The sequence below is a fragment of the Rana temporaria genome, chromosome 4 (assembly GCF_905171775.1).
Source record: "Rana temporaria chromosome 4, aRanTem1.1, whole genome shotgun sequence".
Lineage (NCBI taxonomy): Eukaryota > Metazoa > Chordata > Amphibia > Anura > Ranidae > Rana > Rana temporaria.
Window position 1 is genome coordinate 288,703,559 of NC_053492.1, and position 22,283 is coordinate 288,725,841.

General features: G+C 41.1%; 1 protein-coding gene across 2 annotated transcripts in view; it reads right to left on the reverse strand.

Moving 5' to 3' along the window:
* Positions 1-19,257, reverse strand: part of TMEM244 (transmembrane protein 244) — a 39,679-nt gene extending 20,422 nt beyond the window's left edge. For both annotated transcript variants that reach the window (XM_040347498.1, XM_040347497.1), the window contains exons 1-4: positions 19,125-19,257; positions 15,480-15,565; positions 8,882-8,955; positions 4,347-4,472 (exon numbers count right to left, since the gene is read on the reverse strand). In XM_040347498.1, the coding sequence (XP_040203432.1) occupies positions 4,347-4,472; positions 8,882-8,955; positions 15,480-15,565; positions 19,125-19,157 (319 nt within the window). In that variant the 5' untranslated portion in view covers positions 19,158-19,257. The remainder of the gene's footprint in view (positions 1-4,346; positions 4,473-8,881; positions 8,956-15,479; positions 15,566-19,124) is intronic.
* Between the last annotated feature and the right edge of the window lie 3,026 nt (positions 19,258-22,283).

Here is a 22,283-nt window from a genome sequence, read left to right on the forward strand (position 1 = left end):
GAGTGCTTTCAGAGCCCTTTCACACTGCCAGCGTTGGTAAAGCACCGCTAAGACCCTAAAGTTTTAGGGCGTTTTTGCAGTGCCTCAGTGTGAAAGGGCAAGGCATTTTTACAGCGTTTTCAATTCATTTCAATGGAGAAGGGCGTTTTTGGAGCGTTTTTTTCAGTGCCCAAAAGCTGCTCCAAAGATGCTGCTTGCAGGACTTTTCTCAATGCCCCGCCAGTGCAACGCCTCAGTGTGAAAGGGCAATGCGTTTTTACAGCGTTTTCAATTCATTTCAATGGAGAGGGGCGTTTTTGGAGCGTATTTTTCAGTGCCCGAAAGCTGCTCCAAAGATCCTGCTTTCAGGACTCAGTGTGAAAGGGTCCATTGAGATGCATGGAGAGCGTTTTATGAGCTGCTTAATAGCGCTATTTTTAACGCTAAAATGCTGTCAAAACGCTTTAGTGTGAAAGGGTCTAATATAGGAAACCACAGTGTGTACAGTACACAGGTACAGTCATTTGACGTATTTCAGCCAATATGGCTTTAATCATAACAAAAACCAAGGCATTCTGACATGTAGTTCACCTTAAAGGAGTTGTAAAGGAAAAAAAATGTTTTGCTCAAATGACTGTTTACAGGGTATAGAGACATAATAGTTAACTGATTCCTTTTAAAAACGATTAAAAATAGATAAAAAACAATCATATAATGTACCTTTAGTTTCAGTTTCGTTTTTGTATGTTATCCTGCCTCTGTGCTGTATAGAGCCATAGAGAAGTGATGGTTTGGAAAACGAAACTAGAAGCTCCCAGTACTGTGGTCCAAAGGAAACAGACAACCAGGAAGTGTCCAGAACAGAGCAGAATTACAGCAACATCAGAGCAAAAACGAACAATGAGGACATGAAACCAGAACTGCAGTAAGGTAAAGGAAGCTATTTAGCTAAAAAAAAATTCCTTTAGTGACTCTTTAACTCCTCTAGATATCCTGGCTCTGTGTATTTATTTCAAATCTGTCCAGTAATCTAGCATGAAACTTCTCTGGCACTTTGTCTATGAATACCCAATGAGTTTCCTAAAAATACTGCTACTCTCTCTCCTTAGGCAGGGTGACTGGTTTTGTATCCTTCAATGGGAGTTTTCTGCAGGCAGCCTGTAGTGGATGGCCTGCCATGCCTCTCCCACAACTTTGCTCAATGCACAGTGTCTCACATCAATGATATCACCGCTACAAATACCAGGTAATATCTCAGTTTGCAAGGCACACAAAGTGAATCAACACCTTTTGTGGCTATTTCAGTTTAATGTATAAATTGAAAAGGTTTCCTCATTTAAGATTTGCACGTAGCAATGTCTGTTTGTGGTAGTCTGTTGCTGCCTACACTACATACTTTTGAGAGTGAGGTTCCATTAACCACTTGCCAACCGCCTCACACCGATATACATCGGCATAATGGCACAGCTGGGCAGATCAACGTATATATACGTTGCCCTTTAAGAGCGGCATTGTGGACGCGCCCGCGCCTGCCGCAAGCTCCATGACTCTGACCGCGGGTCCCGCAGACTCGATATCCACGGGCATACCCAAGATCGTTTCATGGTGAGGAAGAAGGGTGAAATACTTATGTAAACAAGCATTTCCCCAGTCTTCCTAGTAACGGGACAGTGACCACAGTTTCCTGTAATCAGAAGCTGTGATCACTGTCGTGTCATACACAGTCCATCCCCCCTACAGTTAGAACACATCCCTAGGCACACTTAACCCCTTCAGCGTCACCTAGTGGTTAACCCCTTCACTGTCAGTGTCGTTTTCACAGTTATCAGTGCATTTTTCTAGCACTGATCGCTGTAAAAATTACAATGTCCCAAAAATGTGTCAAAAGTGTCCAATGTGTCCGCCATAAAGTCACAGTCATGATAAAAATCGCAGATGGCTGCCATTACTAGTAAAAAAAAATAATGCCATAATTCTATCCCCTATTTTGTAGACTCTATAACTTTTGCACAAACCAATCATATATCTGCATCTCTGTTGCCCGACGTGTTTTGTAGGTGTGGTATGTATGGAGCCGAGGCCAAAAAATGGTCCGCCGCGGGAGCTGAGGTGATGTCTGGCCGCACACCGGCAAAGGCACACAGAGGAAACCCCCCACAGACATAGAAGCTCCACCACTATATTTGGGGTATCTGTCCTCCATTTGGCTTAGATATGAGTGAGTGAGTGAGTGAGTGAAAAACGTATATAGCGCAACTCATGCAAACTGAATCACCTCCGGGCGCTTAGTACCCATTTCCTGAGTAAACTTATTGACCTCAGAAGTGATGGGTTTTGATCTTTCTTCTGAAGGCCAAGTGGTTTACCTCCAATCGGATGGAGGTTGGTAGAGCGTTCCACAGTCTAGGTCCTTGGACTACAAATTTTCGTTCTCCTTTGGACTTGTATCTGGCTTTGGGTATCTGGAGTAGATTTTGGTTGGTGGATTGCAGAACGCGATTGGGGTTGTGAGCTTTTAGTTTTTCACACAGATATTGGGGGGCGTTTCCTTGTATACACTTATGCGTTAGGCAGAGGGCCTTGAAAGTGATTCTGTCTTTTACTGGCAACCATGTTTTTTTGCCAGTCACTAGTCGAGCTTCCGTATTTTGAACGACTTGCAGACGAGCGATTTGGTATTTGGGGAGTCCGAGATAGAGGGCATTTGCATAGTCAAGTCTGGAGTTTGTAACTGTTCCCACCACGACTGCAAGAATGTCTTCTTTTGGGATAAAGCAAGTGAGTCTTAGGGTTAGGCTTAGGGTTAGGGTTTGGCCTAGGCTTAGGGTTCGGCTTAGGCTTAGGGTTAGGGTTCGGCTTAGGGTTAGGATTAGGGTTTCCCAGTTTTTTTGGAATTGGTTTGATTATGCCTTGTTTCAGCGAGGTTGGCACCATTCCCTCCTTGAATGACTGGTTTATGAGCTGCATGATAGCTGGTGCCAAAATGTCGGCACATTCTTTCAGCAGTTTAGTGGGGTACCGATGATATTTTTAGTGGCATCGATGGAAATGGGTTTTAGAGTGAAGTCAGTTGTTTGCGGCGGTTTTATGTGGGTATTAGGTTTGTGATTTGGGGGGGGGGGGGTTGATGAAGGTTCTATTTTGCTCACAGATTTTTTCAATTTTGTTAATGAAATAATCCGATAATTAGTTGCAAAGTTCTTGTGAATCAGAGTTCAGGGCCTCTAAACAGACTGGGTTCATGGACTGGGTGACTAGCTTGAGGAGTTCGCGGGGGCGGTTTAGGGCGTTTGTGATGATATTGGAAACATTTTTTTTTTTTGGCTATAAAGATTTATTTATGGTATTTCTTAGTTATTATCTTATAAATGGTGTGGTTTTCCTCTGAATAGCTTCTTTTCCAAGCTGCTTCCGCTCTTCTACGCTCTTGCTTTAGCAACGACAGCTGAAGTTGTTTTTTCGAATGCATATTTTGCGTTTTGGCTGACTGTAGTAGCGCCTTGTTGATGGCGTAAAGTGTTTCTGTGGCTGTTTGATGTTGTTGGATTGTTTTTATTTTGTTCCCTAATGTAGTTTTGAAGAGATCAGAGTGGAGCTTCTTCTGAGATCTAGTCCAGTGTGTTGTCACCGGTTTTATTGTTTTTTTTGAGGGGGCATTTTTAGTAATTGTGAATTTAATTGCATGGTGATCTGTCCATGGTTGCGGCTCATTTTCCAAATTGTTAATTTCCAAATCTTGTTTGAAAATGAGATCGAGTGTGTGATCTGAGGCATGGGTAGGCCCACGTACTAGTTGTTGCAGACCTACTCCTTCCAGATGGTCAATGCAGGCGTCAGCGACGGGGTCCTGTGAGGAGTTGGCCCAGAGGTTGAAATCCCCGAGCAGCAGGAGGTGTTTGATGTTTAGGGTATAGGTGGAGATGAACTCTGTCAATGACGTGAGAAGGTGGGTTTTTGGACCGGGTGGTCTGACATCATGGCATTTTATTATTTCTTAGATTTCCTTTGGCTGTCACCATCGGTTTACCACTTTGTGTCATCATATATGCCAGCATACCAGCTTCTGGGTCTGTGGGGGTTTTCCTCGGTGCGCCTTCGCCGGTGTGCAGCCAGACATCACCTCAGCCCCCATGGCAGACAAAATGGAATCACAGCAGTGTGAGCCTAGCCTAAACCAAGGGTCAGTCCTAAAGGTGGAAGAGAAGAGGTCAATCACTTTGGAAATGGTTTCAAGTGTAAACTTTCATGTTTTCTATAATAGCACAGCAGGAAACTAGAAAATATATGCCTCAACAGGTATGAGAACCTGTATACTAAACAGGCAGATCTTTTCCTTAAAATGTATTAAGAAGCAGAATTTGACTTACCCAGTGATGTTATCCCTACATGAATCACAGTAACTGTACATGCATAATCCCAAATCCATTCTTCAACAATGAATACAAAAATGGCACTGCTTATTAAGAATGTCGTCTCCAAAGAGATCACATTTCCTGAGAACAAAACAATTGTGAAATTGTAAGACTTGTATGAGTAAGACATTTGTAGCCTTGTTAAGTTTCAGGGTGAAAGGGACAACTTACCTTTTCAAATGTTTATTTAGGAAAATGGAACTTTGAATAATCTACCTTTTAGTTTGGTTTTCAAGGGGATTTTTCAAATTGTGGATTTCCCACTACATGCTGTTATAGAGTTAAATGGAGGGTTTTTATGAAGAAAGTCACCACCAGGGGCGGACTGACCATTCTGGCACTCAGGCACTGTCCGAGGGCCCCATGCCACTAGGGGTCCCCATCAGGGTTGCCAGCCTCAGTAAAACCAGGGACAGTATGTAAAAATCTGTGTTTTTTTAAAAATCCCAAGATTATTGCTGCCCTGCCTCTCCAGTACCTTTCCAGTGTGTGTATCTGTATTCTGTGTGTATGTATACTGTGTCTGTATATTGTGTGTCTGTGGGTGTATACTGTGTATGTATACTGTATTTGTGTGTGTATACTGTGTGGGCCCATTAACTATTGCCTGGGGGCCCCATAATCTTCTATTGCCCGTGACCCCATAATCTTCTATTGCCTGTGGCCCCATAATCTCCTATTGCCCGGGGGCCCCATAATCTCCTATTGCCCAGGGGCCCCATGAGTTGTCAGTCCGCTCCTGGTCAACTTATTATTTATTGAAGTAAGTGAATGTTCACATTGCAAAGTAAACACTAACTTTGTGAAGTGAAGTTAACCACTTAACACCCGCCCGCCGTCAAATGACTGCGGGCGGAATGCTCTATTGTTCTGACAGGACGTCATACGATGTCCTGTCATTTAAATCGCTAGGGGGCGCGTGCCCGGCGGCCACGATGGCCGCCGGGCACCCGTGATTGCCCAGTAACTGAGCAGTGACGTGGAGCTCTGTGTGTAAACACAGAGCTCCACATCCTGTCAGGGAGAGAGGAGACCGATCTGTGTCCCTTGTACATAGGGACACAGATCGGTCACCTCCCCCAGTCACCCCCCTCCCCCTACAGTTAGAACACTCACTAGGCTACACATTTAACCCCTTCCCCGCCCCCTAGTGGTTAACCCCTTCCCTGCCAGTCACATTTATACAGTAATCAATGCATATTTATAGCATTGTTCACTGTATAAATGTGAATGATCCCAAAAATGTGTCAAAAGTGTCTGATGTGTCCGCTATAATGTCGCAGTCCCGAAAAAAAACGCAGATCGCCGCCATTCCTATGTCCCCTATTTTGTAGGCAATATAACTTTTGCGCAAACCAGTCACTATATGGTTATTGCGATTTTTTTTTTTACCAAAAATATGTAGAAGAATACGTATCGGCCTAAACTGAGAATTTTTTTTTTTTTTTTTTTTTAAAGTAAAAAAATATTGTGTTTTTTTTTCAAAATGTACGCTCTTTTTTTGTTTATAGCCCAAAAAATAAAAACCGCACAGGCGATCAAATACCACCAAAAGAAAGCTCTATTTGTGGGAAAAAAAGGACGTCAATTTTGTTTGGGAGCCATGTCGCACGACCGCGCAATTGTCAGTTCAAGCGACACAGCGCTGGAAGCTAAAATCTCGTCTGGGCAGGAAGGGGGTGTATGTGCACAGTAAGCAAATGGTTAAACTTTTGCATCAAATCAGCCTAACTTCCTATGCACCCTACCCTGAAAGTAAAACACCTCTATCCTGCTGTCTAGATAGTCAAATGATCTTATGTTGCTGTTGCTTTCATTATTGGGTCTTGAATGTACACAGAGCTAAGTGTTTTTTTTTCCTTTGGGGCAATTTGGATTAGAACCACCAACATAAATTGTGCAGAAAAAAAAAGGCTGGGGGGAGTATACAATTATTAATGTTTTGGACAAGGAGGCCACTAAGCGACAACAGCAGCCAATGGACAAGAAAGGATGGATAGGGTAATCTCCAAGAAACTTTATCAATTACATCAGATTATCCTATTTCTTCTGTATATACATTAATTGATCATCTTTGTTCACTTGTTTCTCCTCCAAGTCATCTTCCTACTATTCCTAAGCTTGAATGGGGGTCAGACGGCTCTGAGGCTTTAGCACAGTGATCCAGCAAATGAACAGCTTTGGTGTAATTTGATTATCTTCCACTGATCACCAACATTATGAACTTGAAGAAGGGAAGCTGTAATGGAGTAAGAGTAAAGCCTGGTACACACTAATAGTTTTTTTTTCTGACAGCTCCGGTCAGAGCTGCTGTACTAATGATCCAACGTTAGTACAGGGATCTCCCCTGCTGAGCTGTTGTGTTCTGACAGGGGGTTGCCCCCTCCCCGCCAGAACACTTCGATCAGCGCGCTCAGCCATTGGCTTAAAAAGCTGATCAGGAGCCGTTTGGCTGCTGGTTTTCCAGCATGCTCATTCGAAAGAAGCCAGCTGTATGTCAGACCGGCTGACATAAACGTTTGCAAAATGTCGGACGTTTTTTATTGGGTACTCGGGAGACCCAGACACCACTTGCTGGTATTCCTGATATATGTGCTCACTTCTTATATATAATAGACTTGATGATGCTTGGATGAACGTGATTATGATCTCTAAATCTCGTAGATTTACATTTGGATTGTTGCCGATTTATACATTCCCATGGCAACATTTTGAGTCCCGCTTTGTAATGTTTGAGCATGTTTTCTTATCATGCAGCAGATATTACATTTTATGATTGATTTTGCAGGGGTCAAGTCCTGGGGAAAAAAGTGTGGGAACTCCCACCCAAGATCCACTCCCCCACCAAAAAAAAAAAAAATGCTACGCTCATATGCATAATTACTAAACCGCATGTTTTTTTTTCGATCCACTGTACCTTAGTAGTCCTTTATGTTAGTGGACGTTTCCTGTTTATGGATTCATCAGGTAGTGTGCGGGTATTCCGTCACTTACTCGATGCCTCAATGTCTCCCGGGAGCTTTGTCATTGTTCCCAGGAGACATTGCGGAGGTCTGCCGCGAGTTATCGCGGGATTTAGAAAGAAGCTCTTTCTAAATCCCGCGATAACTCGCGGCAGACCTCCGTAATGTCTCCTAGGAACAATGACAAAGCTCCCGGGAGACATTGAGGCATCGAGGAAGTGACGGAATACCCGCACACTACCCGATGAATCCATATACAGGAAGCTGCCAGTAACATAAAGGGTTACTAAGGTTCGCCTGCCCCTCACAGTGACTCGAGCTGGGCATCGCCGCTTAGTGAAGGATTGGCTCATGCGGCTCGGCTGCTCTCGGCTGCTCTAGTCCTGCAAAGGGAACTGAGTTCCTGCTGTGAAAAAAGTGCAGAAACTCCGTTCCCACGCGTTCCCGCAGGACTTGAGCCCTGTTTTTTTGCCTGTGCCTGACATCAGCAAGTTGAAGTGTTGATAACAGTCTCCCTCTAGGTCAAACACATCCAACACATCTTTTAGAGATCTTTTGTTTCAGACATCGATAATGAAGTCCTGAAGAAGTGACCTGTGCCACGAAACATGTAGGCAGATTCCGTGTGACGCATGTTATTCTATGTCTGATGATCCTCTGACTACTATATGTGTTTTTATACATGCAGGCTTACAATTGCCCTTATCTATTTGATATGATGTATTGTATGTATTATTAAAAAATCTTTTTATACTTTGAAAAATATACATGTATTAATATGATATGTCTTGATATGCCCATGGGAACCACCGTTTAAAATGCCCATTCTTCATATATTTCCTTTTGTTTTTCTACTACTTACTGGGCTGGTGTTCCCTATATTTTGAGTCTGATAGATTATATCTTCCTTAATAGGCCCTTGCTCCATACCATAATTATTACTTGTTGTCCAAAGTCTTATTGGGTGAAGCAGTCATAGAAGACCCTTTGTCATCTACTTTACACAAGTAGTCAAATAACAGTTACAACTAAAAATGTTATTAATTGGATAGATCAGTTGTAAGCTGCCACTTATTAATATTCTTTGTCAAATAAAAAACAAAAACTGTTTTCAGAAAGGCTTTTTTTAAGATTTACATAATGTGTTAGTTACATTTACCTTAGTACTATCCTTTCCAAGATACAGCACTTTTACGACCCCACTTTGAACACAGTGGTACAGTACCAGTAGCTAGACACTTTAGGTCACTGGATGTTAAATGAATTTACTTGGCCCTATAGACTTCTAATATGTCCGCTACTTTAATTCAAGTAATATCCAGGGCCCAGACATGGTGAGTGTATGATGCTGCTGTACTGACAGATTTTTTAAAGTGTCTTATTGCAAAGTAGGTGCAAGCAGGTGCAAAGTTTTGCAAGAAAGTAGGTGTTATTCCACAAACTTGTGTTGCATCTCTTTCAGTGCTTTTCTCAGTAATTCTTGGAGTTCTTTTTATATTAGAATAAATCTGAAACATTGAAAGTTACCTAGGTACTTTCTATTTGACCAGGAAGGTGTGGTTTTAAAATCAAAAGGTCCAAGTTCATCAAAATTCTCCAATCTGTAAATATAAGGGAAACAGAGAACTTATCTTGAGAACGTAAACAAGTTATTATGCCACATTCCAGGCTTGACCTTCATTGAGTACATTTATGAAAAACTATATTATTCATTATGTCAACTGACAAACTAGTAGTCTGTTTTGATAATACTGTACACTGACACTGTACTAATGATACGGCTGAGAAGGGGTTAACATCTAGAGGCATGCATGCTGCTTTTACTTCCTGATCTGGGTGTTTTTTCTCCCTGCTTTGCAGGGAGAAAAAACAGCCAGCACGCTGTTCCTATGCACACAAAGTTCTGTGTGATTGGACACAGCCGATCAGCTGATTTCAGCCAAACTTGTTCCGGGATTCAGCCTTGATTTGTCAGGACTCCCAGGACTTATATCAAATCCCTGCATGGTCCTGGGGAATTCAGGAGGTAGAGGAAAAGAAGACAGGTATTTTAAAAATCCAAATTCACAGCAAGTGGCTGCCTAAACTGCCTAATGCTGGGGCCGGCCCTGACTATATTTAAATTCAGTGTGAAGTAAATGAAAGAAAGGCTTCAGCTCAAATCCCATCAGTCACGCCCCTCTAAAATGTTTTCTCCACATTGGACCTAATCTTAGCACACAGACTGTTACATGCATTTTGACATTTACGTGCCTCATAAAAATGTATGCATTTTTTTTTTTTTAAGGTATTTTGAATTTTCCAACATAAAGCATGAATTACAGGTAATAATAAAAGATTATGTAGTATTCAGAGTACAAAAGTATGAACACCCAAATAAGGTAACCAATTGTAAAGAAACAATGCTAAGCAGAGCCTGAATGAGGTCAGTTTGGTATACAAAAATGTTTTTAGATTCATATTTCATAGAACTTTTTAGACAGGCCCGTCCTTGATAAATCAGCTTAAATGTCGGTATTTTCCCATTTATCATTCTGTATACATCTTAACTGTAAAATAAATCACTTTTTCTAGTAAAGTACACAGCATACTATATATTGAAATAGTATGACTGATGTATTACAAAGCAGAGAAAATGTGGTTCTTGGGCTAAAATTTTCAAAGTGCAAACAGTTTAATGAACCAAGCCCAATAATTTCATTAATCAAAAATCATCCGCATAATGCCAAGCATGTATGACTAATTTATTATTGTATGCACCCAGATCAAACTCATTGCCATTTGCTAATTACAATTTATAACCTATTGTACACATGACCTTTAAATGGCTTCTTCTCTTTGGCATGTGGCCACAAACATTAATTCTATGTTGCCTAAAACTTCTAAGGACACATTTACAGCGCTCAGAATACTTATGCAGAAAGTATAAAAATCAAATCTATTATTGATTAATCTTCATTTTTTTCCAAAAAAACAAACAAAACATAAACAGTTTTGGAAATAGAAAATTTTTGATCAAAGACTGAGTGAGACAATAGAGATAAATCATAATTATGGGAAGGCATTACATAAGATACATATACTAGCAAACAACTAGGCACTGCTAAATATGTTCCTTAAGTTCCACCCTGTAAAAAAATAAAATAAAAAATTGTAATACTTTATATTCACCCGAAATACCTGTTGCTATGCCGATGTTCCTAATCTGCCTCTCCCTTATCCGCAGTGGGTCTTCTTCCGCATCCTCCTTCTTGTGAATGGGGCATGCTGCCTTCTGGGAACTGTGTGTATTCCAGAGAGCAGTCACCCATTCACAAAAGCATGCGCAGTAGGAAAGGGGCAGTGAAGTCGCAAGCATCACTGCCTGTTTCCCTTACTGAGGATGGCGGCGCGGGACCTGCAATGATCGGGATCGGCATCGGGGGGGGGGGGGGGGTCATCATCGCGGGCACCTAGAACAAGTAAGTGTCCTTATTAAAAGTCAGCAGCTACAGTGTTTGTAGCTGCTGACATATAAAAAAAAATTGCGGGTGGAATCCCGCTTGAACTTAACAAAATGCAATGTAATAAAGAAGAAAATGTTTTGTTTTCAAAGCATGTAACTTCAAATTTTTGGATATACAAACAGAAAGGTGCAGTGCTCTGAACAGGGGAATACCAACAGGCAGGGTGGAGTCTACAGGTGGGTGCTCAGGCAGCGGTGTCCTTCAAACACCCAAATAGGTAGATAAAATAGAAAAATAGCCGGCAAAACCAATGCATAAGAAATATTTATTGGCACACATAGGAAAACAAAAGAGCAGACGCGTTTCGGCTGAAGAGCCTTGGTCACAGAGAAACACATTCTATAAATAATATATGGGGATCTCCACCCACCCAATCAACAACAGGCTAATCAAGCAAATTGAAGAGTTTTTGGTTGCTGGGGGAGTATACCACTACGAAGAAACCTCAGGAGCTGGACATACTATTGGTTGATGATCTTTATACATAAGCAGACAAAAAGTGCTTAAACACTCAAGTACTGAAAATACTCATGACACAAGTGAGATAGGAGAAAGGAAAAAGGGAAAAAGAAATAATAGAAGAAGAAGAAAAAAATATATAATTAAAAGAAAACAAAAAAAGAGGAAAAAGGAACAGTAGGGGACACTGAAAAAGGGAAGAAAAAAATGAAAAATATGTGCCAATAAATATTTCTTGCGAATTGGCGTTGTCGGCTTTTTTTCTATTTTATCTTGAAATTTTTGGAGGTGTAGGATGCTACTTTTAAAATTTGTTTTGTTTATCGTACAGAGCAGGGGGCAAAAATGACAGCTCTAAGGCCTCATACACACGATAGGTTAACCGGAGGACAATGGTCTGAAGGACCGTTTCCATCGGTCAAAACCGATCGTGTGTGGGCCCAATAGGTTATTTAACCCTTGGTTAAAAAAAAGCCAACTTGATTTAAAATTAACCTATGGATTGGTAACCGATAGGTCAAAACCGATCGTTAGTAGGCACAACCATCGGTTAAAAATCCACGCATGCTCAGACTCAAGTTGGAAGCATTGAACTTCGTTTTTTTCAGCACGTCGTTGTGTTTTACATCACCGTGTTCTGACAGGATCGGTTATTTAACCTATGGTGTTTAGGCGTGACGGATCATCAGTCAGCTTCATCGGTTAACCTAGGACAACAGTCCTTCAGACCGTTGTCCTCTGGTTAACCTATCATGTGTACGAGGCTTAAGATTACTACCTTTTAGTTAATGGAAAATTAAACGAGAATGCTGAAACATACAAAAGTTTTCATTAACAATATAAGCAAAATTAAATTTTTGAGACAACTGTACACAGAGCTATACTATCTATCTATCTATCTATCTATCTATCTATCTATCTATCTATCTATCTATCTATCTATCTATCTATCTATCTATCTATCTATCTATCTACAGTGCCTTGAAAAACTATTCATACCCTTTGAAATTTTCTACATTTTGTCATGTTACAACCAAAAACATAAATTTCCATGGGATTTTATTTGATAGACCAAAAAAATGGCACATAATTGTGAAGTGGAAGAAAAATTATAAAAACGTTTTTTAATATTTTTTCAAATAAATATGTAAAAAGTGTGACGTGCATTTGTATTCAGCCTCCCGAGTCAATACTTTGTAGAACCACCTTTCGCTGCAATTACAGCTGCAAGTCTTTTTGAGGATGTCTCTGAAAGACTAGAGTACCCCCATAATATCAATGCATTATAAGGCTTGCTAGAGTTCCCCCATATTAATTAATGCTTGTATGAAGATGTATCCTTGAGCTAAGAACAACCTTGCCAAATGTTATTATGTACTGGGCAAAGAACAATAACATTAGATAAGGCGCGGTAGAAACAAGGTTTAGTCGACACACAGAGAATAGATTGCTATATTTTACACACGATGTAGAATTGTGACAAATATTTCTTGTATAACCTAATTACTTAAATATGATTGGCTGAGACAAGGGCGTTCCTTTATTGTATGATTTGGTTAGGTACAAGTATGCACGAGAAATAAAGTCTAGTTTTTACACACCATATGTCCGCGTGGGTGTTTTTGACTTGCCAATGCATGAGAGAGCTCCATGCATCCAGAAGTCCTATAAAGCCCGGGTCTAGTTGAACCACCGACCTTACAGTCTCTACCAGCTTTGCCCATCTAGAGAGTGACATGTTTGCCCATTCTTACTTGCAAAATAACTCGTCAGACTGGATGGAGAGCAGCAATTTTCAAGTCTTGCCACAGATTCTCAATTGGATTTAGGTCTGGACTGTGACTGGGCCATTGTAACACATACATTTACTTTGATCAAAACCATTCCATTGTAGCTCTTGTTGTATGTTTAGGGTCGTTGTCTTGCTGGAACTTGAACCTCCACCCCAAGTCTCAAGTCTTTTGCAGACCCTGACAGGTTTTCTTCTAAATCCTCATACACATGATCGGACTTCCAACTGACTTTTCCATGGATTTTGCATTGTCCGTGAACTTGATATGCATACACATGGTTTTCAGCCAACAAACACGAACATAGTGATGTAATAGCTGCACTACGTGTTTTTTCTACTCTTTGCCACCACCCTTTGGGCAACTTCTGCTATTGTTGCTCTTTAGCACTGGTTCTGAGCATGCGTGTTTGTACATTGGACTTTAGTCCGATGGACTTTTGTACACAATATCGGATTAGCCGACGTAGGACATTTGTTGCCGGAAAGTTTGACTCCACACATAGCATTTTGCTTTTAGGCCAAAAAGTAACATTTTGGTCTCATCTGACCATTAATCAAAAATCATCCGCATAATGCCAAGCATGTATGACTAATTTATTATTGTATGCACCCAGATCAAACTCATTGCCATTTGCTAATTACAATTTATAACCTATTGTACACATGACCTTTAAATGGCTTCTTCTCTTTGGCATGTGGCCACAAACATTAATTCCAACACAATATCGGATTAGCCGACGTAGGACATTTGTTGCCGGAAAGTTTGTCTGTTCCCACAGCAAACATTTGTCCGATGAAAAAGCGAAAAAGTTTGTCCGATGGAGCGTACATACAGTCCGATTGTTTGCAAAAACAGGTCTGCTGGAGGGTTGGTGTCAAAAAGTCTGATCGCGTGTGTATGGGCACCATCCACGTTTCTGAAGAAAAGCATTCCCACAACATGATGCTGCCACCAACATGTTTCAGGGTGATGTGTTCCGGGTGAGTTTGACTCCACACATAGCATTTTGCTTTTAGGCCAAAAAGTAACATTTTGGTCTCATCTGACCAGAAGAGCACCTTCTTCTACATTTGCTGTGTTCCCCACATGGCTTGTCGCAAACTGCAAATGGGACTTCTTATGGCTTTCTTCTTACCACTCTTCCATAAAGGCCAGATTTGTGGAGTGCACGACTAATAGTTGTGGACAGATTCTCCCACCTGAGCTGTGGGTCTCTGCAGCTCCTTCCGAGTTACTATGGGCCTCTTGGCTGCTTCTATGATTAATGCTCTCCTTGCCCGGCCTGTCAGTTTAGGTATACGACCATGTCTTGGTAGATTAGCAGTTGTGCCTTTTTCTCCGTTAGATGTTCAAAGCTCGGGATATTTTTTTATAACCTAACCCTGCTTTAAACTTCTCCACAACTTTATCCTGGCCTGTCTGGTGTGTTCCTTGGCCTTTGTTATGGTGTTTGTTCGCTAAGGTTCTCTCACAAACCTCTGAGGGCTTTACAGAACACTTGTAATTACACTTAGATTAAATTACACAGAGGTGGGTTCTATTTACTAATTAGGTGAGTTCTGAAGGCAATTGGTTCCACTAGATACGTTAGGGGTATCAGAGAAAAGAGGGCTGAATACAAATGCTCATCACACTTTTCAGATATTTGTTTGTAAAAAATGTTAAAAACCATTTATCATTTTCCTTCCACTACACAATTATGTGCCACTTTGTGTTGGTCTATCACTTAAAATCCGAATAAAATAAATTTATATTTTTGGTTGTTACGTGACAAAATGTGCAAGGGGTATGAATACTTTTTCAAGACACTATGGGCCAGATTCAGAGAGAGATACGACGGTGTATCGTTTCCGCGTCTAATTTTTAAATTTCACGTCGTTTGCGTAAGTCGTCCGTGAATGGCGCTGGACACCATTTACGGTAACGTCGAAACCAATGATGTCCTTGCGACGTCATTTAGCGCAATGCACGCCTGGAAATTTTAGGGACGGAGCATGCGCAGTATGTTCGGCGCGGGAACGCGCCTAATTTAAATGGTCCCCGCCCCATTTAATTTAGGCGGGCTTGCGCTGGGCGGATTTACGTTACACCGCCGCAAGTTTACAGGCAAGTGCTTTGTGAATCAAGCACTTACGCTGAAAACTTACGGCGGTGTAACGTAAATGGGATACGTTACGCCGCCGCAGCGTTGCCCATTTCTACGTGAATCTGGCCCTTAGAATCTAAGTAGTAGATCTGGTAGTAAAAGTGAATTATGCATAGCAACACATGAATATTTGTTCTTTACTGTCACAAATATTGTAACAAATTCTGTGGCGTCTCATTTTGCACTCTACACCAACTGTTTAATTTGTATATAGTACTTACCTAAGTGCCACGAAACATATGGTATAGGTGAAATAATAAACTGTATAGAATACAGCAGTGCAAATAAAAAGGTTCTGAAGGACAACCTGCCAGAAAAAAAAAATATTACAACTTTTAGATCTTACTTGCATTTTAAATATTCACACTTTATCTATCTGCTAGGGTTCTCAACAATGTCCCCACTTTGGGCCAGATCCACATACAATTAGATAGGCGCAGCGTATGTGAGATACGCTACGCCGCTGTAACTTGCTTTTTAATTCTTTGAATCCACAAAGAATTTGCGCCGTAAGTTACGGCGGCGTAGTGTATCTCTCGGCGCGTAATTCAAATCGGCGAGTAGGGGGCGTGTTTCATTTAAATGAGGCACCTCCCCGCGCCGAATGAACTGCGCATGCGCCGTCCCTAAATTTCCCACAGTGCGTTGCGCTAAATGACGTCGCAGCGACGTCATTTTTTTAACTTAGACGTGAATTACGTCCATCCCTATTCACGGGCGACTAACGCAAAAAAAAATAAAAAATCAAATTTCGACGCGGGAACGACGGCCATACTTAACATGGCAAGTCTAACTATACGCCGCAAAATACCAGCTTTAACTATACGCCGGAAAAAGCTGACTAGAGACGACGTAAGAAAATGCGACGGCCGCGCGTACATTCGTGGATCGTCGGAAATAGCTAATTTGCATACCCAATGCAGAAAACAACGCAAACTCCACCCAGCGGACGCCGAAGTATTGCATTTACGATCCGAAGGCGTACGAAGCCGTACGCCTGTCGGATCGAACCCAGATGCCGTCGTATCTTGGTTTGAGGATTCAAACTAAAGATACGATGCAGGAAATTTGCCGGCATACTCTCTCTGTGGATCTGGCCCTTTGACTTTAATTACTTTTTTTAAATCTAAAGCCTCTTGCACGGTGGACATTTAGCCCATATTCATCCAATTCCAGCCTTTTAGTGTGCCTAGAAGGCACATGTGCAGTGTCCAGCCCTGCTGCCTGCCACCTGTTATAGTCTATGGCAGGCTGAAATATGCTGCGTCTAGATGAGGCTAAACATTGCATTTAGAACCCTATGCAGTCAGGAGGGTAAAATACGTGCATTCCAGACATACGCACCTGCACGCATTCAGTGTGAAAACCCCTCAGTACAGTGTACAGCCACAGTGTATTTCTCCTGTAGATGGTGCCAGGTTGCAGACAGCAGGGTTTGATGCTACAGTTGTTCTTTTTGGGTTAATTTATTAAAATCTAACAATCATGCCCAGTACGTAATTTTTCTTCTGATTTTCTCAAAGTGTGTATGGTGCTTAAGGGAATTGTTAGTTCCTTTTTTTCTGGAATTTTAACCATTCCTTTTTTGCATCCCATTGATAAAAAGGCCAATCTTAATCTGGCACCCAACCTCTTTAGCCATTTTATGGTTTTTATAACATGTTTTATTAATAAAACTTGTACTACCATCAATGTATAGCAAACAATCTGGTAATGGCAGAATTACCGTATTTATCGGCGTATAACACGCACAGGCGTATAACACGCATCCCAACTTTAAGAGGGAAGTTTCAGGAAAAAAACTTTCCACAGCCCCCTGCGTATTACCCTCTATTTTCAGGGTAAAAAAGTGAGTGTTATACGCCAATAAATACAGTACTTGAAGAATGGGGTGTCCCACCATCTGCAATGAAGTTATGGATATGGAAGTTAATTTGAGAGGGATTTAAAATCCCTCATTTATAGCTGGTGATCTGCAGTGTAAAATTATATTATAACTGGGATTCTGGTTACAAAGGATGGTGAGATGGCAGAGGTTTTTAATGATTTCTTCTCCTCAGTCTTCATGACGGAAACGGGGGGCTTCAGTAACCAAAACTGCAATGTTTATCCTCATGAAACATCACAGGAAGCACCCCCATGGTTAAAAGAGGATAAAATCAGAAACAGACTTGAAAAACTTAACATAAATAAGTTACCGGGACCAGGTGGCCTGCACCCGATGGCCTGCACCCGAGCAGTTTGACACACAGCAACTCAGATCGTGGTATGAAGCCTCTGACAGAGGCTTCTTACCATGTGATCAGCTGTGACCAATCACAGCTGATCATCGCGTGAACCAGGAAGTTCTGGTGAACGGCTCTCCTCGGTTCACAATGACAGGGAGAGCCAATTGGCGGCTCTCCCTGTCAGAGGGGGGGTTTGTGCTGATAATCAGCACATTGATTATCAGCACAGCCCCCATCAAAAGGTGCCCATCAGCTGCCAATCAGTGCCCAACACCTGCTAGCCTGTCCCCAAAATAAATGGATGCCAGTACCGATCAGTGCCCAAACCAGTGCCCAAAAAAAGTGCCAATCAGTGCCCCATCAGTAAATGTAGAAAAATAAAAAATAATGCATTTTGGTGGCAAAAACATTAATGCAATCTACTCACTAGGGGGAGAACCTCTGGAGGGAATCTAGGATGGAAAAGGACCTGGGGGTCCTAGTAGATGATAGGCTCAGCAATGGCATGCAATGCCAAGTTGCTACAAGCAAAACTAATAGAATATTGGCATGCATTAAAAAGGGAATTAACTCCAGCGACAAAACAATAATTCTCCCACTCTACAAGACACTGGTCCGGCAGCACCTAAAGTATGCTGTCCAGTTCTGGGCACCAGTCCTCAGGAAAGATGTACTGGAAATGGAGCGAGTACAGAGAAGGGCAACAAAGCTAATAAAGGGACTGGAGGATCTTAGTTGAGGTAAGATTACAAGCATTGAACTTATTCTTTCGGGAGAAGAGACGCTTAAGAGGGGATATGATTTCAATTTACAAATACCATACTGGTGACCCCACAATAGGGATAAAACTTTTCTGCAAAAGGGCATTTAAAAAGACTTGTGGCCATTCACTAAAATTAGAGGAAAAGCGATTTAACTGGAAGCTGCGTAAAGGTTTCTTTACGGTAAGAGTGATACAATGTGGAATTCTCTTTCACAAGCAGTGGTTTCAGCAGGTAGCATAGATAATTTCAAAAAAACTATAAGAGAGGCACTTAAACGACTACAACATACAGGGATATACAATGTAATATTGATATAAAAGCACATACACACAGGTTGGACTTGATGGACTTGTCTTTTTTCAACCTTACCAACTATTTAACTATGTAATTATGTAACTGTATTAATCACTTAGAAATTTAAAACATTAGATCCTGTGTTTAGAAAAGGTTGCTGGAAGTTTTATCTCAGTATCTAAATTTGCAAATTTCAAAGTCAGAATCTTGTCTGCTACATCGTAAAAAAAAACTGTACATAAGATGCCAGCTTATCTTTTTGGACAATATAGGCCAGAAGTAATTTCTATTACAATTTTGGGATGAAACAAAGAGACTTATAACAGGTAACCAATGGAAAGCAGGTACACATTTACTGCAAGCATAGAAGCATATGTTGTATTCTGATTGCAATAAGTGTTTTTAGGATTATTTTATAATCAAATTGTTTACATGAATTAGCTGAAACTAATGACATTAATCAAAAAAATGTAAAATATACGTTGACAATATAAAACTGTAATACTAGTTTAGTAGCTAAAAAACATACATTATTTGTTACATTTGTCTATATATATATCAAGCATAGTGTTGTTTTTACCTTAGTATCAGATACTTGGATCTTGAGTGCCATCAGAACATATTAGAACACGTAGAAAAGTGGTGTATAGATAAATAAACGAGGCAATGCATTCTCTCTGTGCTGCTACAATGAAGGTTGTGTATTTTGCCAGCTAAGCAGGATTGAATCAGCAAAGACTGTCTTAGACCATCTGCTACTAATCTGTAAAGGAAATGTCCATACTATTGGTAGTTCACTGATGAACTAGAAATCATTCTATGAAGTTATCACAATAAAATATCATTTTTTTTTTATTATTTGGTGGAATACATTTAGCATAGACACTCAAATATGAACAAAAAATGATGCAGTATCATTAAATCAGTAAAATACTGCATTACACTTTTTTAGTTAAAAAAAGGGAAATTACATTTTTTCTCATATTACTCGTAGTCCTAATAGATGTTATATTGCTAGTAAAAATATATTTTACAATTATGTTTTAAAACACTATTGCTTTCAGGTTCTTGTCAAGTGCCTTGAGAGGGTGATTAGCTTAGTCACTATATGCTTATTTTGCCAAGCCATACACAAGCCTAAAGCACTCTATTTTCATCTGAATGTAATATCCTTGTGTGTTATGCAGGCAATAGACTAACTACTTCAGCTCCAGAGGGTTTTACCCCCTTCATGACCAGGCCATTTTTTACAATGCGGCCCTGCCCTACTTTAACCACTTGCCAACTTGCAAGTGATGGGATGCTCCATGCACCTCTATGGAGTGGCATATGTCAGCGGTGACATGTCCGCTGACATCCGCCGCTATCCGATCTGATCCTGAAATCCAGATGGATGGAAAGCCTATTTTCCATCCGTCTGGAGAATTGGATTGAATCGATCCCTGCTGAGCAAAATGGACAAGCCTGTGTGAAAGGGGCCTAACTGTATATTGATTGGTTTGTGTGAAAGTTATAGCATCTACAAATGACTGTATATATACTGAATCTTTTTTTTATATACTAGTAATGGTGGTTATCAGCAACTTATAGCTCGACGGCAGGCAATCGGACACTAACTGACACTTTGTGGGAAACTAACTGTTACTGACATCACCAGTGCCATTATTACAGTGATCAGTGCTAATAATATGAAATTACACTGGGTAGGAAGGGTCAATCAAAGGATTACATATGTGCCTAACAAGTGTTTACGTGTGTACTGTGTGTTGTTTTTACTGGGAATCTATTTGTTCTCATTCCCTGCCAAGCAGGGAATGAGATCCCCTGTCACTGAACACAGTTCTGTGTTGTGTACACTCATAGAACTGTGTTCAGGGAAGATCAGAGCTGATTGCCAGGTGCCAGCAGTCAATCACTGGTCGGACCTGGTGATTGGCATGTGTTGTGACGAAACCCAGCACAGGCGCACGCGTGCCCCCCTTCCCGGAAATGCAGTATCACAAAATGTACAGTACATGGTCGGCAAGGGACTAGATCAGGGGTGTCAAACTCAATTTCATCGTAGGCCGCATCAGCATTATGGTTGCCCTCAAAAGGGCCGGTTGTATCTGTAAGATTAGATGTCCAGCGCATCCCCTCCCCTTTACATTAGATGTCAAGAGCCACCCTACCATCAGAAGTTGAGTCCCCCACTCTCCCTTACATCACAGTGCACCCCCCTTTCCTTATGCTGCTGCTAGGAAGAAGCTGGATGCATTGCTTGAAAGCAGAAAGTAAGGGTCTGGAGTAGGACCAGAGGAGGGCTGGAGCTCTCCTGCAGCTGCAGGAGAGGTGCGAGGGCCACATGAAATGGCCTGGAGGGCCTTGTGTTTGACACCTGTGGACTAGATGAAAAAAAAATTCAAACACACATTTGAAAAAACAAACATCGTTCAGCATAGCTCATGATACTACCCTTATATATTGACCAAATTTCGAAGGAGAAATCGTTCAATGAACATAATTGAATCAATTTATCTTTTGGTTTAATCACATTAAAAAGGAAGTGATTAAATCTATTTGACCTCTCCACATGGGCTCTCTCTTGGGGAAAGAGCATCCATTACCAAAAGAGCTTTCTTTGCCTTTTCGTTGACATCCTCATATCTTTCTATTGCTTTTGAATTAGGTGAATGAGAGGACCATAGCCATAGTGATGCTTGGCAATATGGCAATACAACATGAACAGAACAACAGAATCAAAAGGAGAACGTTATGGACCAAGCAATGGCTGAGGAACTATGAGAAATTTTCTCAGATGAAGTTATTACAAGACCTTAAGGAGAATAATCCAGATGATTTTTGGAACTATTTACGGGTGCCTGATGAGGTCTTTTAGCTGCTACTAAGCTATGCGTCATCCCTCGTAAGAAATAAGGATACGGTCTTGAGACAAAGAATTACAGCTGAGCAAAGAATAATAGCAGCCGTTTGTTTCCTGGCAACAGGAAGAAGCTTTGAAGATTTCAAGTTCAAGACAGGAATATGAGCTTGCTAGGTTGCATTATGCCAGAAACTGGTGCAGCTATCATTAAGGTCATGCAAGAAGGTAATGCGTCAACAATCGTTTGTTTAGAAATGATATACAATAGGAATTTTCTAGGTAACGTGATAATTTATTTATCATGTAACATTAGTATAACCAAAATCTGTTAAAGTGTATGTAAACACTCACCTTGGAAAACAACAATTAAAGTTTAAGACAAAACATTAGTGTATAGATATAAAAAAAAATCTGCGCTAAACAGATGAATGACAGGTGTGCATAGTGGAGCGGACATGGACACAGCCCACTGTTCTCTATGGGGTGGCTGGATGGAAACGGACAGCATGTCCATTTCCATCCAATTGAGAGACAGTTGGTGGTCCTATCAGGCCCATCTGAAAAACGGACAGGCAGGCCCCAGGGCTGGATTAACATAGGTGCTATTGTAACTGCAGATCCAGGCCCCTACCTTCATATCGGTCCAGTACACTGCCACCGCAAAAAATAAAAACCGCAGAGGTGATCAAATACCACCAAAAGAAAGCTCTGTTTGTGGGAAAAAAAGGACGCCAATTTTGTTTGGGAGCCACGTCGCACGACCGCGCAATTGTCTGTTAAAGCGACGCAGTGTCGAATCGCAAAACCTGGCCGGGTCCTTTAGCTGCCTAAAGGTCCGGGTCTTAAGTGGTTAATAGTAAACTTGTCCTTGAATTT